This window comes from Tenrec ecaudatus, chromosome 8 (genome assembly GCF_050624435.1).
Source record: "Tenrec ecaudatus isolate mTenEca1 chromosome 8, mTenEca1.hap1, whole genome shotgun sequence".
NCBI classification, from domain to species: Eukaryota; Metazoa; Chordata; class Mammalia; order Afrosoricida; family Tenrecidae; genus Tenrec; species Tenrec ecaudatus.
In genome coordinates, this window is record NC_134537.1 from 39,307,884 (window position 1) to 39,325,416 (window position 17,533).

The 17,533-nt window shown below is 37.0% G+C and overlaps 1 protein-coding gene across 5 annotated transcripts in view; it reads left to right on the forward strand.

Annotated features, from left to right (window-relative positions):
- Window positions 1-17,533, forward strand: part of DLG1 (discs large MAGUK scaffold protein 1) — a 235,722-nt gene that overhangs the window by 126,465 nt on the left and 91,724 nt on the right. For all 5 annotated transcript variants that reach the window (XM_075556240.1, XM_075556241.1, XM_075556243.1 and 2 more), the window contains 4 exons: window positions 2,084-2,208; window positions 2,641-2,810; window positions 5,692-5,828; window positions 10,124-10,268. In XM_075556240.1, coding sequence (XP_075412355.1) covers window positions 2,084-2,208; window positions 2,641-2,810; window positions 5,692-5,828; window positions 10,124-10,268 — 577 coding nt within the window. The remainder of the gene's footprint in view (window positions 1-2,083; window positions 2,209-2,640; window positions 2,811-5,691; window positions 5,829-10,123; window positions 10,269-17,533) is intronic.

Below are 17,533 nucleotides of genomic sequence, written 5' to 3' on the forward strand. Positions count from 1 at the left end.
TATAAATTCCTCTTCAGACTCACACAACACATGCAGTGACACTGAATGCAGGAACATCACAAGACATTGGGCAGAAAGTCTTATGGATCCAGTGGCAGTGGAAGCATCTTAGTGCTGCTGAGGGTCTCTATGTGACTCCTCTTGCTCCAGGGCTCTAGCTCCATCAGAGGAGCTCCAAGCTGCTTGTCTGCAGGAAGACAAAGCAGAGTGGGTGTGGCCTCCAGTGAGCTATTTATCTCCATAGTGCCTCCAAATGAGGTCAGCAAACAGGAGCCTGATTGACAGGCTAAACTCGACCCCTTCACTCTTAATAGTCTCATGTTGACACCACATTGTGTAACTACCACGAACCCCATTTTTGGAAAGGCTGAAATAATTAATTGGTTTTACATACTGAAAAATACTAGCTGTAGACAAATAGCCTGAGTGTTTTTATATTAGGAGAGATTTGTCTCACCAAGTATATGTCAGGTTTAATGTAAAAGAAATTTGTAGTAATAGTACTGATCAACCAAATTTGCACATACTTTCGAAGAACTGTAGCCTAGATATCAAAAGTACTTAATATGTTTTCTTTAACTACATCAATCTCTACAGTAATTATTCGTGGAGAAACAGGGTTTTCTGTCTACAAGGGTATGCCCATTTCTTAATTGTATGTCATCCTATTCCCTATACTCATACCTTTGTCTGAATATTCATGTGTTAGGGCAGGAGCCCTGGTGGTGTAGTGGTTACACGTTCGGCTGCCATCTGTATGGTTTGCAGTTTGAAACCACCAACAGCTCCACAACAGAAAGACTGGGCTTTCTACTGTCATAAATAATTACCGTGTATACTCAAACATAAGCCGACCTGAATATAAGCCGAGGCACCTAATTATTACCTGGGAAACCAGAAAAACTGATTGATTCGAGTATAAGCCTAGGGTAGAAAATGCAGAAGCTATTGGTGAGTTTCAATAATCAAAACAAATGAAAATAAAATTACTAAAAATTGAGACATCAGTGGGGTAATGTATTTAAATATTTATTTTAAATTAAAAAAACAAAAAGACAAGTCATTTAACATTAGTAAACCATCACAGTAAGTGGAAAATAGGTTCAATAAAAACAATAAGGTATCAACAATGAAGCCTTAAGAGTACTATTCCCTGAGCTCAAACAGCAACTAAGCTAAAATGTAAAGAGCGAAAATCCTTCAAAACTGGATTCCTCATCATCATCCATATCCCAATGCAGAGCTTCAGCTGGTATGAGGTCATTATAGACGCTGTCCTCACTGAGATCGCCGTCATCACCATCACTGCTGTCATTTTCATACAAAGCACAGTCTTCACTGCCATCCATAGCATTACTAATACTACATTTCTGGAAGGCACATCGCACCATGTCTTCTGGAATGTCTTCCCATGCATCTTGAACCCTCTTTGCTATTAACTCTATGTCAGGCTTCATGAGATTTCCTCCTTTTGTTAGTCGGGCTTGACCAGATGACATCCATTCATTACACATCCCTCACACATGGTCTTTAAAAGGCTTATTCAAAGATACACATCATAGGATGGCTCTGATTGGTTAGTTGTGAGTAAACAAACATTCAAAGCCCTGCAGTGTCAGAGGGGCTTTGAATGAACAGTTAAGAAACGGCAATCGCCCACGAGATAACGGGCACTCTTCCCGTTACCTGCAGGGGGGCGGCAGCGAGCTGTTACACCTCGCTGGGATACCATTGACGTGTGTATAAGCCGAACCCCAGTTTTTCAGCACATTTTTTGCGCTGAAAAACTCGGCTTATACACGAGTAGATACAGTACATTCTCGGAAACCCACAGCAGGTTGTTATGAATTAACATGGGCTCAATGGCCGTGAGAGAGAGGATAGTTTCCAAGCCCTATAATGTGTGATACCTATTAAAGATAATTCCTATTAAGCTTTGGAGTGATATTTTAGATGTATTAAAGTGTTTATATTCTATACATTACATGCTAAGCATTATTTTTATGATTATGTGCATTCTTAAATTTAATCAAGTTTTATATCCCTAAATTCAGTCTTAGAGTTTCTTTTCCTATACCCTCAGGGAAATTCAGGCCTTGGTTTCAGCATTGCTGGAGGAACAGACAACCCACACATTGGAGATGACTCAAGTATTTTCATTACCAAAATTATTGCAGGGGGAGCAGCCGCCCAAGATGGAAGATTGCGGTATGTTCTGCACTTTGTCTTGTAATACTGAACCCACTTTGTATGTTGTATGTCTTTCTTAAAGCAAACTGGGTAAGGGATAAATGCAAACAAACACTGTCAATAGTAGTAACATAGAGTGTATTCTCAAACAACATTCAAACTAATGATTGAGACAGTTGTTGTCTAAGCATGTTTATGTCTTTTCATTTAGGAAGTCAAAATTTTAAATAATTTTGCTTCATAGTTTTAAATATTTGTGAACAAATTCATAGAAATTTTAGGTTTCCATTTCTGTTTTCAAATAGAATCTCAAAATGTTTCAAAGTGTGAGAAACATTTACATAAACTTAAAGACAAAGCAAAGCGTGCTTGTATCAGTTTATAGCTTACATCACAAAAAGTAAACTATATGCACACTTTAAATACTTGTATCCCTCCCCCACCCCCCAGGGTTAATGATTGTATACTGCGAGTGAATGAAGTAGATGTCCGAGATGTAACACACAGCAAAGCAGTGGAAGCACTAAAAGAGGCAGGGTCTATAGTACGCTTATATGTAAAAAGACGGAAACCGGTATCTGAAAAAATAATGGAAATAAAGCTCATAAAAGGTCCTAAAGGTATGTGGTACTCAAACTAAAATTATTAGCAAGAACCTTCTGAGTTAAATATAATTATAACTTATTTTTATGAATGTTTAATATTGACAGTACTAATAAGCTACAGTATTTCTGTGAATATTTAGAATGTTGTGTTATTACTGAAATTTTATCTAAATTAGAATTCTAGAATGTTTTAAGTTCCCAGCATGAGTCCAGCTTTCTAAAAGTTCTTGACTACATTGGATATATAGGCCCTCCCACCTGCCCCTGAAGGGGATGAGTAACAGAAATGTGGGTGAAGAGAGACAACAGACAGTGCATATAATACGAAGTGATATTAACAATATACAATTGATCACGGATTCAAAAGGTGGATGAGGGGAGGGGGAAAAAGAGGAGCTTATAGCAAGGACTCAAGTAGAAAATGTATTGGAAATGATGATGGCAACATATGTACAAATATGTTTAATACAATTGGTGTATGGAATGTTATAAGAGTTATAAGAGCCTTCAGTAAAATGATTTAAATAAATAGAAGTTATTCATGTTAATTGCTGTATGCAATTTACATGTGTTTTAATATGACTCTCAGCATGAAAACAAATGAAATAGTCTTGCCTTTGAAGTCAGTTGTAGTTGTAGATCATAACTTATAATCATGCCTGTACGAACTATATTAAATGCAAGTACGCTGGCTAAGTAAAAAGAAGGCTTTTGTGAGTGTGTCATGAGCTCCCTCTGAAATGACAACTGTTATGATGTGATTTCTAAATTTTTCAAACCTGGTAGAATTTAGGGTAAAGTTAATTACTGATTCTGATATAAAAGAGGAAGTATTTTTTTCAAAAACAACTTAAAGACAGAAAATCTTGATGAGTAGCTGAGTATTTATGAATTAAAAAACATCCTTGAAATTGTTAATTCACATTGCTGAAACCCTGGTGGGGAATGAGCATGATAGTGGGACAGGAGGAAAGTCAGGGGAAATAAAGGAAAGAGCTGGGAGGCAAAGGGCATTTATAGAGGTGTAGGTAAAGATATGTACATATGCAAATATATTTGTATATGAGGATAGGGGAAAAGATCTATGTGCATATATTTATAGGTTTAGTATTAAGGTAGCAGAAGGACATTGGGCCTCCACTCAAGTACTCCCTCAATGCAAGAATACTTTCTTCTATTAAATTGGCATTCTTTGATGCTCACCTTCCCGACAAAACCACTGAAGACAAAGTGAGTGAGTAAGCAAATGTGGTGAAGAAAGCTGATGGTGCCCAGCTATCAAAAGATATAGCGTCTGGGGTCTTAAAAGCTTGAGGGTAAACAAGCGGCCATCTAGCTCAGAAGCAACAAAGCCCACATGGAAGAAGACACCATCCTGTGTGATCACGAGGTGCTGAAGGGATCAGTTATCAGGCATCAAAGAACAAAAAATCATATCATTGGGTGCACCCTCCATAATAGGAAACCTGAGGACAAATGGGTGCATAAGCAAATGTGGCGAAGAAAGCTGATGGTGCCCGGCTATCAAAAGGTATAGTGGCTGGGGTCTGAAAGCTTTGACGGTAAATAAGCAACCATCTAGCTGAGAAGCAACAAAGCCCACATGGAAGAAGCACACCAGCCTGTGTGATCACGAGGTGTCAAAGGGATCAGGTATAAGGCATCATGAGAACAAAATATCTTACCATAGTGAATGAGGTGGGGCAGTGCAGAGTGGAGACCCAAAGCCCATTTGTTGGCCACTGAAGATCCCCTTGCAGTGGGGTCTAGGGGAAGAGATGAGCCAGTCAAGGTGTGATGTAGCACCGATGAAGAGGATAACTTTCCTCTAGTTCCTAAGTGCTTCCCACCCCCACTATCATGATCCAAATTCTACCTTGCAAGTCTGGCTAGACCAGAGGATGTACACTGGTACAGACAGGAACTGTAAACACAGGGAATATAGGGTGGATGATCCCTTCAGGACCAGCGGTGTGAGTGCCTATACTGGGAGGATAGAGGGAAAGTGAGATGGAAAGAGGGAACTGATTACAAGGATCTGCATGTGACCTCCTCCCTGGGGTACGGACAACAGAAAAGTGGGTGAAGGGAGTAAATTATCAAGGGTTCATGAAGGAGGGAGGGTGGAGTGGGGAGGGAGGGGAAAAATGAGGAGCTGATGCCAAGGGCTTAAGTGGACAGCAATGTTTTGAGAATTATGAGGGCAATCAATGTATATTGTGCTTTACACAATTGATGTTTGTATGGCTTGTGATAAGAGTTGTATATAGCCCCTAATAAAATGATTAAAAAAATAGATAGATACATGAAAGAAAATACCACCAAAAAAATAAATTGTTAATTCACAAAATATTGAGAAAAGATAAAAGATTAGACAGTATTTCTAAAGCCTATCCATTCTGCCCACCACCAATAGTTCATTTTGTGATGGTATTAAAACGTAATTGCTAAGTAGTACAGTTTACCATCTCTTTCTGGATTTGCAAATGCATGTGTTTACAATGAGACTTTAAGAAGAAACCCAGTAAAGTGTTTTTAAAACGGAACCCACTTGGGTTAAAATATGAGCTTTTAACCAGAAAGTCAGCACTTCAGACCCACCAGCCAATCGGCAGGAGAAAGGTGAGGGTATCTGCTCCCGTAAAGATTTCCAGTCTCAGAAACCCCGTCTAGGGTTGTCAGAATTAATGACAGATTCAGTGACAGTGGGTTTGTTTTTTATTTGATAAAATTGTCCCTCGAGTGAAGAATAGATACATAGGAGTAGAAAAGATAATTAGATAGGTAATTTCTATTTTTAAAAAGCGTGATGAAATCATGGCCTTGTCAGTCATTTCTATCTCGGCTTAAATTGACATTGATTGATCAGAATCTAAAACTAGTGTTTTCCAAGCAGGTCTTGGGTTCAGCATTGCCGGAGGTGTTGGGAATCAGCATATCCCTGGGGACAATAGTATCTATGTAACCAAAATAATCGAAGGAGGTGCAGCACATAAAGATGGTAAACTTCAGATTGGAGATAAACTTTTAGCAGTAAGTATAAGAAGTCTATTATTTAAAATACCATTTTGATACCTTTTTTTCTCTGACGAACTTCAGAATGTCTACAGAATGAAAAATGTTAAATGAGTAAATACTAACCTTGTTTTAGTCAAAACCTAAAAAAACGATTCTTGGTATATAGCTTTATTTTCCATTATCATTTCCTTTTCCATGCTGCTTTCTTTTTCTTTGACTTTTATCAGTCTATTTATTTGTTTGTGTATATTTACTTTTCATTATTTAAAGTGGGCAGTGTTGAGATTTATATCAGTAATCCTTTAATTATTATCCTTAGCTCATAACACTCATTATTTTATTTGTTTTAAGTGAATTAATTTACCTATTTTTACTTATAACAAAAATCTAGTAAACTCTACATTGCCAAGAATTCTAGCATTCATAACTTATATTAGCATTCCTTTTTTGTTTCTAAAAAGGTGTTTAATCTCATGCTTGTGGCTAAATATTTTTAGTGCTTGTTTTAAAACATTATAAAAGGTTATTGTTTTATGTGTAGTCTTGGTATACTTATGTTTTCACTCAGTATTGTTTTACTGAGACATCCGTATTTTTACTGAGAGCTTAATGAATGTATTCATTTCACCTCTGCAGTGAATCCATTTTTCAGTTTATAATTGTTCAGTCAAAACATGAAAAAAAAGTTAATGTTCTGAGGTTTCATTGGCAGGTGGAACCCACGGGATTCAGGAGGGAGTGAGAATAGAAAGTACGGTGAAAGGCAAACCAGTTGCTTATCATATGGTACTGACCCTTCCTGTCTGTTGTTAATAGTCTGCCCCAGGGGAGTGAATTGTCCCAAATCTGGGCAACTTAAGGAAAGCCACTTGTCATACTCTGTGGCACAGCTCTTTATTTAAACCTGAAAGTGGTGAAAAGAGTCAGAGCCTTAGTGATCTATACATGTCACACATGAGTTTCTGAGCTACGACAGCACTCGCTAGAAGGAGCATCAATATCTACCATGCCATTATAAAGCATTATCAGTTTAGTAGTCACAATATAAGACAAAGACAGCAATAAGTAGTAGCCAAGATTAAGGAACAGATAGTCTCAGGTGAATCTGAGGTATATGAACTGCATGTGGTACAGTGATGATGAGTTAGATTACTTCTACTTTTTTTTTTGTATTCTAAATAATTTTTCTTGGAAAAGCTATACTGTGTCTTCTGGTGATCATGTGCAAGAGTTTCATTTGGGAATTTGGCTGGGTTTGGGATTTACCAGAACACAGAGTATACTGTTAGTAGGATTATAAATAAACATCCAGTTATTACTCGAACCACTTGTAAACTTTCACTTTCACATCAACAAGTACCATATATACTCGAGTATACGCCAACCCGAATATCTGCCGAGGCACCTAGTTTTACCACAAAAACTGCTTTAAAATGTGCTGAAAAACCCGGCCTCTACTCGAGTATATATGGTATATAAAACATTCCTTTGTTCTACATCCTTTTCATTATTGCAGCTGTAGCATGGAGGCAAATAATGATTGTTTTGAATTAGTGACAGGAACGAGTAAAGAACAGCACTTGAACTACTTTCTCTATCTTAACCTCTTGCACCTAGTACTTGTCATTGTTTCCCCCAAGGTGCAATCCATGCAGTCAGCCCCTTTTCTGTAATACTCCATACATTGATTGAAAACAGGTGTCTGATTCTCATGGATTTCTCACATTTATTAAAAAATTTCTTAGATGCCATGTTTTCCCCATAATCAGTTTTGGTGGTAGGAAGCCAGTGAACTGTGCTAATTTACCATCTTGACAAGGCTAGTTCCCTCTTGAATTCACTCAGGTTTTCCCATAATTTCATGGAAATAATTCACCTGTTATCTTCTGTATTAATTGACTTACCCAGCTTTTGGCATACTTGTCTCCTTCTTCAAACATTAATCATTTTGCTTAACAGGGCAAGCTTTTATCTGTATCCCTCATTCCTGTCTTGCTGCCCATACCTCCATCCTTCTTACTAGTGCTGCCTTATCTCCCTGCCCCCTCTGAGCATTGCAGCCATCCAGCGCTCAGTCTCTGGACAGTTTCTCTTCTCTATTGGTACTCACTACCCACATCAAGTGTTTTTGAAAAACTTCACTAGAGGTCAAGACTTACCAATTGTTTGTGAAATTTATTTGCACTTTTTACATACACACAATTTGTTTTGGGCGCAAGGCAAACATATTTCAACAGTGGTTCTTAAAAATCTTCAGAGAAGGTGGGGAAGGGAGACTCGGGATAGGGCAAGATATGACAAAATAACAATCTCTGGATTATCAAGGGCTCATGAGGGAGGGGGGAGCGGGGAGGGAGGGGGTAAAAAAAGAGGACCTGATGCAGAGGGCTTAAGTGGAGAGCAAATGCTTTGAGAGTGATTAGGGCAAAGAATGTACGGATGTGCTTTATACAATTGATGTATGTAGATGTGTGGATTGAGATGAGTTGTATGAGCCCCTAATAAAATGTAAAAAAAAGAAAGAAAGAAAATGATTAGGGCAAAGAATGTACAGATATGCTTTATACAATTGATGTATGTATATGCATGGATTGTGATAAGAGTTGTATGAGCCCCTAATAAAATGTTTTTAAACAATGAAAGAAAAAAAAAAACTTACCTAAACTCCCCTTAGCGATCCCAAAAGTCATCTCTAATTTAACATATCCAAAAATGAACTTCTCATTTCCCCTGCCCGGTCCTGTTCCCTGCACTCATCAAGTCTCATAAGGGAACTTTGTCCTTCCATTTGCCCAAATCTGTAACTTTAATTTTTATTATTTTTAAAAATGTAATAAATAGTTGTATTGGGGGAACTTACAGCTCTTTTGACAATCTATACATTAATTGTATTAAAAACATTTGTACATCTGTTGCCATCAATATTTCCAAAGCATTTTCATTCTACTTGAGCACTTGATGAGTCTAACTTTAAAGTCCATCCTGTCACAGTCCACGTTGACTGCCTCAACAAGGTGTGTTACCTCTTATGTCAGTTATCTAAAGTTGCATAAGGAAACATAAAATTTTGTGGCTAAGTTAACAATCATTCATTTTTTTTCCTTTCTGCAATTTTGGTAGGACTTGCCAGTCAGAGCTGGTCTCTTCTCCATATAGTCTCAACAGGAGTGACTTGACTAGAGCCAAAGAATCCACTTCCAGGGTAGCTCAAACATATGGCATGGAAAAATCTACAATTTGACCACTAACAATGGAAAATAAAACTTAAAATAATTGATATACAATTACAACCTCATTCATTATTTTATGTACTTTAAAATGCTTATGTTCAATGTTGGAAATAAGTCAATAGTACACTCTTACTCTGGGAAAACAATTTAGTAGCTTTTCATCTAAGTGGAAAATGCTTATATTCTTTGATTGATCAATTCTGTATCAAAAGAAATTGGCCATCTAAAATACACATGCACAGTGAAGTGGAAGATGGTGGTCTACAGTGAGAGAAGAGAAGTTAAGGGGTGGATGAAGGGTAAATGGGGGATTTGATTAGTAGATTAATCTGTTAAATAAAAAACTAATGATCTGAAATGTAAATCCTCACCTAATGTGCAGTTTTAAAAATTAAGAAAATATAAGAAATAAAACACACCCACAAAGAAATATGTACATGCATGTTCATTGGCACTGCTTATATATACAAAAATTGAGAAGAAATTAGATACCTATTAATGTAAAATGTTTAGTAAATATGATATTTTGTGATAGCTTCAAAAACACAAATCATTTTAGATGTTTCAATATAAAAAAAACCCTCAAAAACAAAACTTCACTGTCATCCAGTCGATGCCAACGTAGAGTGACCCTTTCGGACAGAGTGGAAGTGCTTCTGTGAGTTCCCAAGACTGTACCTCTTTGTTTGTGGTCTTTCTCCCTTGAACTGTTTCACTGCCCGGCGCATAACCACTATGCCACCAAGTTCTCCTGAATTATACCCACATGCACTCCTAAATCCTTAGGAATGAGAGGGTATTCTAGTTGAGGAGATAAGAGCGATAGGATCTGGAATCAAGATTCCACCAACATCTGCAAACAATTTTACATACAGTCCCCTGGTGCTACCTTCACTCTTTGCCATCTAGTTAGTCTCAACTCTCTTAAGCTCTACCTAATGAGTATTTTCTTTCTATACATCTTTATATCCTTTTCATGCCTTATTTCCCCCCCGTCTTTTGGTATAGTCATTTATAACCAACTAGCAGAGAGCAGTTGAATCCAAGTGCCTTAAATGTCTTATGGGGTTTTTCTTATAGGTGAATAGTGTATGTTTAGAAGAAGTTACTCATGAAGAAGCAGTAACTGCCTTAAAGAACACATCTGATTTTGTTTTCTTGAAAGTGGCAAAACCCACCAGTATGTATATGAATGATGGCTATGCACCACCTGATATCACCAACTGTAAGTCTGTCTAAATCATCTTTTCTTTAGTATGCTTTCATATTGTTACTGTCAATATAAACAAGAGTTATAAAAATATTTTAAAGAAAAAATGTAAGCATTGATTTTAAGCGAGAGTCTTTATAAGAGTTCTGCTTCACTTTTACTATTTTGTCCTCACATTTTCTATTTGTGTTCAAGGCATTATAAATAATGATCACTAAAAGCTTATTTGTAAATAATGTAGAGATTTTAAAATAAATTTAGATTAAGCGCAAGATGCATATAATTTATAGACACCAGATTATTCTGATGTTTCTGGTCTGGTAGTTCATGTACTATACCAAATAGAAGCACTAATTTTAAATATGACTAAAATTAAAGGCTTTTAAAAATAGGTATGTATTACTACTCTATCTGAGGACAGAAAATATTGTCATAATCAAAGTTCTTAATGACTTCTTTTATTTATATTTATAGATATAAAATATATATGGTTCCATATAAATGTTTTCAATTTTAAAACTGTCAAGGTTCATAAGAATAAGAAATACAAATTATATCTTGAAATGAATATACTATCTTTTAATTATACATCTTTATTATCTACTTAATTCATTAATTACTCAAGGATAACTTTTATTCCCTTAGTAGTGTTTATCCTCTATAACAAACTGGGAAATGATGTTCCATATTTCTTTTTTGTGTTGAAGAAAAGGACTCTACGGCTTGTTTAAAATTCTTACATTTGAAAGAACTTCAAAATTTTTGTGGAAAATAGAATTTTAAAAATATATGGTGGAATTTTTCTGCAAACTCTTTGGAAACTTTGGAAATCTCGTACACTTAGTCCTGCATATAAGCTTCATTTCTAGTTGAGATTGAGGAAGCAAATTTAGTAATATACTCTTTTTTATTACTTTAAATGTTTATCTCATTTTGAATTCTGTCTATATTGTTCAAGACAACTGTAAGTACACATGTGGCAGTTGTTTCACAAATAGACCATCGCTGCCGTGATGATGAAGGAGTCCTGGTGACACAGTCAGCAGTTTGAAACCACTGTTCACCAAACTTTGACGTATTCATCGTCTTTATGAACTAAGTTAGGACAGTTGATGTGGTTATATCACGGAACTGTGATTGAACCCTCTCACTCCTCTAGTTGCTTCCTATTTTATCAACATTTTGCCCATAGAATCTTTTAATGTTACCTGAAGCTTGAACTTTCTCTTCATTCCTTTTAACTTAAAATAGGCTGATAGTGTTTTCACTCTAAGTCTTCATACATTTCTTCATGTTTTGCCAAGTTTTACCTTTTTAAAAAACATTGTATTGATGGCTTTTGCAGCTCTGTAACAGTCCATACATCAATTGTAATCAAGCACATTTGTACATATGTTGCCATCACTAGCCCAGTCTGGTTTTTTTTTATAAATCATTTTATTGGGGGCTCCTACAACTCTTATCACAATCCAGACATCCATCCATTGTGTCAAGCACATTTGTACATTTGTTGTCATCATCATTCTCAAAACATTTTCTTTCTACTTGAGCACTTGGTATCAGCTCCTCATTTCCCCCCTCCCTTCCTCATCCTCTCTCCCTCACGAACCCTTAATAATTTATTTAAAATTTTTTCCATATCTTACACTGACAAATCTCTCCCTTCAGCCACTTTTATGTTGTCCGTCCCCTTATCCTTCCAATATCGCCACGCTCACCACTGGTTTTGACGGGCTTATCTGTCCTGGATTCCCTGTGTTTCCAGCTCTTATCTGTACCCATGTACTTGATCTGGTCTAGCCAGATTTGTAAGGTAGAATCAGGGTCATGATCTGGGGGAGGAAGCATTAAAGAACTAGAGGAAAGTTGTATGTTTCATCGGGCTATACTACACCCTGACTGATTGACCCAGTCTTTTTAAGCAACCCATTTGAAATCTTCTGTTAAATGCTTTCACTTCCTTGATTCTTCTGTTTGCTTTAGCTTTTCTATGGTTAAGAGCAAATTTCATTCTCTCCTGACATCCAATTTTGTCTTTTTTTTCCTCTCCTGCCTTCTCAGTGATCTCTTGCTTTTTCATGTAGAATGCCCTTGATGTCTTCACAGCTCCCCTGATCTGTAGCCACAAATGAGTGTTTTCTCATTGCCATCCAGTCAATCTTGATTCTTAATACCTTTGCAGGACAGGTTAGAACTGTCCCTTTGCGTTTCCAAGACTAACTCTTTGCAGGAATAGAAAGCCCCATTTTCTCCAACGAAGCAGCTAGAGATTGGAACTACTGACCTTGCGGTTGGAAGCACAACCCCTAACCATTTTAAGTCTGTGGGTCATATTCTGTTAATGTACACAGCGTTTTATTGACTAGCCTTCCGAAATAGTTTACCAGACTTTTCTTCCTAGTTTGTTTTAGTTTGGGAGCTGAAACTTGTCACCATGGGTGACACTGCTGATAACTTGAAATAACAATGGTATTGTTTCCAACCTCATAGCAATATTAAAGCCATCATGTGCCCCAAATCCAAACCCAATAACCTGGTTGCTTGGTCTCCTTTCTAACTTTCCTGCCCTTCATTCTAGCTCAGATACTTATTCTAGATATTGTCTTTGTCAATACTCTCACCACCTGTTAAGTCATCCAAGGTGCTCTGGTGGCATGGTGGGATATATGTGTGGCTACTAATCACAAGATTAACAATTCAAAATCACCATCCACTCCATGGGAGGAAGGGAAGCCTTCTACTTCCATAAAGGTTTGCCACCTTGGAAACCCACAGGGCAGCTGTGTTCTGTCATGTGGGGTTGCTGTGAGTCAGAATCAACTTCATGGCAGTGAATTTGGTTTGAGTTTTTTCTCCGGCTACATCTCCCCTTCCCACTCATTTATGCCTGTTCTTTTTTTTTTTTTTTTAATGCCGGTTCTTACAATTCCTCACTTTCGTTTTGACCTTCAGTCACTTGAACTCACTCTGTTGCTCCTGTGTCTCTGCTTCTCTTGTTTTTGGTAATGATATTCCTTGCCTTGTACATATGTTTCTCTTTCTGTCTCCCTCCATTCTCGTGGGCAACTTTCTCACACTAGTTCACCAACTCTGCTGTCTTCTGCAGTTCTCCCTGAAAAGCAAAGTATGACGAGAGAAAACAAAAGTAAGCTTTTTGCTTAATAATTTACAATCCCACTCTGAGAAACGGTCACTCTGAAGCCTTCCCGTACTCATAGCTAATGACCTCATTTTATATTTTACATAAGCACTTAAAAGACACTTTCAAATGCCTACATAAGAAATGATTATTTCTAAAAGAAAAAAATAAAAATTAGAAATATTCTGTTATCTGATTGGGCAAGTTCTTTGTGTTCTTTTACCTAAAGTTGTCTTACCACTGCAAACTTTCCATTTCATTTGAATTTCAATATGGATTTGTCTTGTTATTTGTCTCCTGCCTAGTGCCACCCTACCCCCACCCCCAAACAAATCTGTAAGGTTTTTTTGTTAAGAGAGACTTAACATATTTATAATACTGGGTCTTCCTGTCTGTGGATGTATCTCCATTTATTCTGATCTTATTCATATCATTGAATACTTTATTCTTCTTTTACTTTTTAATTGAAGTAAAACTAGTACATTTAAGGGATACAAATTTTAAGAACCTAGTGACCTTTTACATAATAGGTATACCTCTGTAACCATCATCCTGATTTCAAACAAAAACATTTCTAGCATCAGAGAAAGGTCCCATAAATATTTTCTCAATAAGTAGTCTCACTCCAGAGGTAATTATTTAGACCTCCATCTTAATAATATATTGAATCTGTTTTAATTGTGGACTTTGTGGTGGCTGTGTACAGTCATCCCATTGGTTTTATTCCATTTCCTTATGACTAATAACATGCCATGCTAATGATGGTTGTTGTCTTTTATCGATTTGAAGAAAGTTTTGGGTATTTTAGAAATGAATCTATCATTGGTATGTCAGTGACAAATATCTTAACTCTACCAATGATGCCTTTTTAATGAACAAAATTTGTCCAGTTTAATTCATCACTAGTGCTTTTAGTAACACTATAATTTTTTCTATTACCAGGTGATAACTGAAATTTCTAAAAACTTTATTGCTTTGCCTTTCACACTTAGGTTTGTGATTTTTTTATTTAATTTTTATGTATTAGTAATGTTTGTTCAATATACATATCTAAGCTTTCATTGGAAAAAACACCATCCTCTCCCACATTCTACTGCAGTATTAATTTTATTGCATATTCATTGTATCATGTGTACATATGAGTCTTCTATTCCATTGGTCTATTTTGTCTTTATGCCAGTATCACACTCTTAGTTGCCATAGCTATATAATGACTTAAAATTGCTTTAAAAAAGGTTCAATTTTGTCATTCTTCAAGATTCTCTTGGATTCTTATGTCCTCTTTATGCATCTTAGAATAAAACATTTTAAAAATAATTTGCTTGGAAATTGTGGTGAATTTGTAGATCAATTCCAGTCACTCAGTCACTGCCACAGAATTGATGCCAAGTAAGCCACCCAATAGACCCAGGGAAGAACTGCCCCTTGGGATTTCTAAGACTGTTACACGTCACAGGAGTATTTTTTTTTAATTCCCCCCACCCCAGCTCATCATTTTGAACTGCTGATCTTGCACTTTGCCACCCAACGTGTAACCACTACACTATGCCATAAGGGTTCCAGTTTAGAGATTAGATCAATTTAGAGACTATTTTAAAATGTGTCTTTTAATCGGTATGTGAAATGCAATTGCTGGCTAATTAGGACTTTTAAATTTTTTTCTGAGCAGTGTTTTTTGATACCAAAACAAAACCTACTGCCATCTAGTTGATTCTGACTCATCGAAACCCTATAGACATAATAGAATTGCACCATTGGGTTTCTGAGACAAAATCTTTAGTAGAACACCTCCCCTCTCTCTGTTTCTCTCTAATGTTAACTGTTCTAGACCTGAAGGAGTGACTAAGTGCACTAGTCTAAGGGGTTCTACCAGTCTATTTGACCAGTAAACGTAAAAGTTTTTATGATTTTGAATTTTGTTCCACATTTTCTCCTATTCTGTTTAGTCCCTTCTAATGTGATATCTTTTAGAGCAGTTGGTAGTGATCACTGGGCACCCTCTAGCTCTTCTAGGCGCGGGGTCAGGGAGACTGGTGTTTGTATGGTCTGTTAGTTCACTGATTGTCTGCGTCTTCCATTTTCTTCACTCTTGGTTCTTCTGCACCGGGAGAGGCCAATAATGGCACCTTCCATGCTCACTTGGGAACTGTTAAGATTTCAGCCACTACTCAGTAAAGTGATTTAGTCATTCAAATTGTTTTTATGATTTTGTTCTTTGCATATATTCTTCCATGAGTAGCAATGTTTTACTTAATCATCTGTTATGCTATAAAGGAGAGCTCTGTTTCTTAGGTTTGAGGTCATGTCATTTTTTTAATAGTAAACATTAATTTTTTAGTCCTTGTTATCTGAGTAAAGTTCCTGGGTTCCACTCGTAACCTTAGGATGATGGGTTTGAACCCACTGAACAGTTTTTCAGAAGAAGGCCTGGTAACCTGCTCTGGTCTCTAGCACATGGTCACTGTGAGTGGAATGAACTAAAGGGCAACAGATTTGTATTGTCCCACATCACACAGACTGACACCACCAAAAGGGGCAATCTGAATACGACAGGGGAAGATGCACATTTGCTGGTTTAGAGATTCAAGCATAATAATACAGCAAAGGAACTTAAGAATAAAAAATTGGGAAATTCTAAACTTAAAAAGATTGGTGATTATAGGAGTTTACATGGGTTTCTGTTGTAATCCAGCAATCTACAAGTTCCCTTAAAATCACAGAAACCTGTACACATTGCCCAGTAATGATTTTGTGCATTCAAAGTCAAGCACTGCTGATTGCAAATTCTTCAGCTTAAATACAAAATTCCTTCTTTGAATAAGGAAGAGCGAAGGAGAATCGATGCATTTGAATTATAGTGCTAGAAAAGAATATTGAACGTACCATTGACTGCTAAAATGGATAAACTAATTTGTCTTGGAAGAAGGGTGGCCAGTGTGCTCCTTAGAGGCAAGACGTTTTCTTTAAAGACTTTGGACATACTGTCAGGAGAGAACAGTCCCTGAAGAACGACATCATGTTAGGTAAACTGGAGGGGCAATGAAAACAACAAAGGCCTTCTACAAGATGGATTGACACAGTGATTACAATAGACTCAGGCATAGGAAGGATTGGGTAATGCCAGGACCATGCAGTGTTTCGTTCCTTTTTGCATAGCGTCACTGTGGGTCAGGATCGAGCCGATGACACCAAACAACATATATGAACTAGATAGGAAGCAGCGATTGTTGGGCATATAATTGTCATTATATAGTTATCAACAAATACACATACTTAAAATCTAATAGAGTCAATAGACACCATAAAAATAGTCCTTTCTGGGTGGTTATAGACATGTGTGGGTCCTGTATTCTTTTAATGGAAAAGATGTATTTCTAAGTACATGATAGTTCCAGTCATTTCCTATTGCCCTTCACTTAGGTTACTTTACTCTTTTATGTCGCTCACTTGCCTAATGACTATAGATAGTAATTTGAATTAATGATCCTTACATTGCTGCTGTTAATATTGGCATTGGTGAACCAACGGTGGACTGTGATTTAGAATGTAATATGGAAGATCTACGTTGGACACCCAGTCACCATATGCACAGCTACCACTAGGATATTGTGTATTGTTAGAATAGTGAACAAGTTTCAGAACAATTTTAGACTAAGACTGTCTAGAAAGAAATTGTGTGACAGTCAGCCATAAAAAAACCCAGTGGATCACAATGATTTGATCTGCAACCAATCATGGAGTTAACACAGAACCAGGCAGCCGTGTGTTCTTTTGTGCCTGGGATCCCCTTGAGTTGAAGACTGGCCAAAGGACAGCTAACCACACTATTATACCTCCAGTAGATAGCATGAATACCCTGGGTCCTACAGATAGGTACACATTCCGCTGTTGTTAGCCAACTAGTCGGAGATTATAATTTACCCACTGACATCATGAAAGAAAAGTCTAGTGGGCTACTTCTAAGTCAGCCTTCGACAAACCTATGGAACACAGCTGTGCTCTGACACATGCTGCTGCTGCTCTTGCTGCTACTTAGCACCGATGCTTTGTATTCAAAGGATGTTTGATAATTTCAAAGAAAAAATAAGATACCAAATGACAACAAGTCAGCTGTGACTCACAGCAACTGTAGAAACAACCT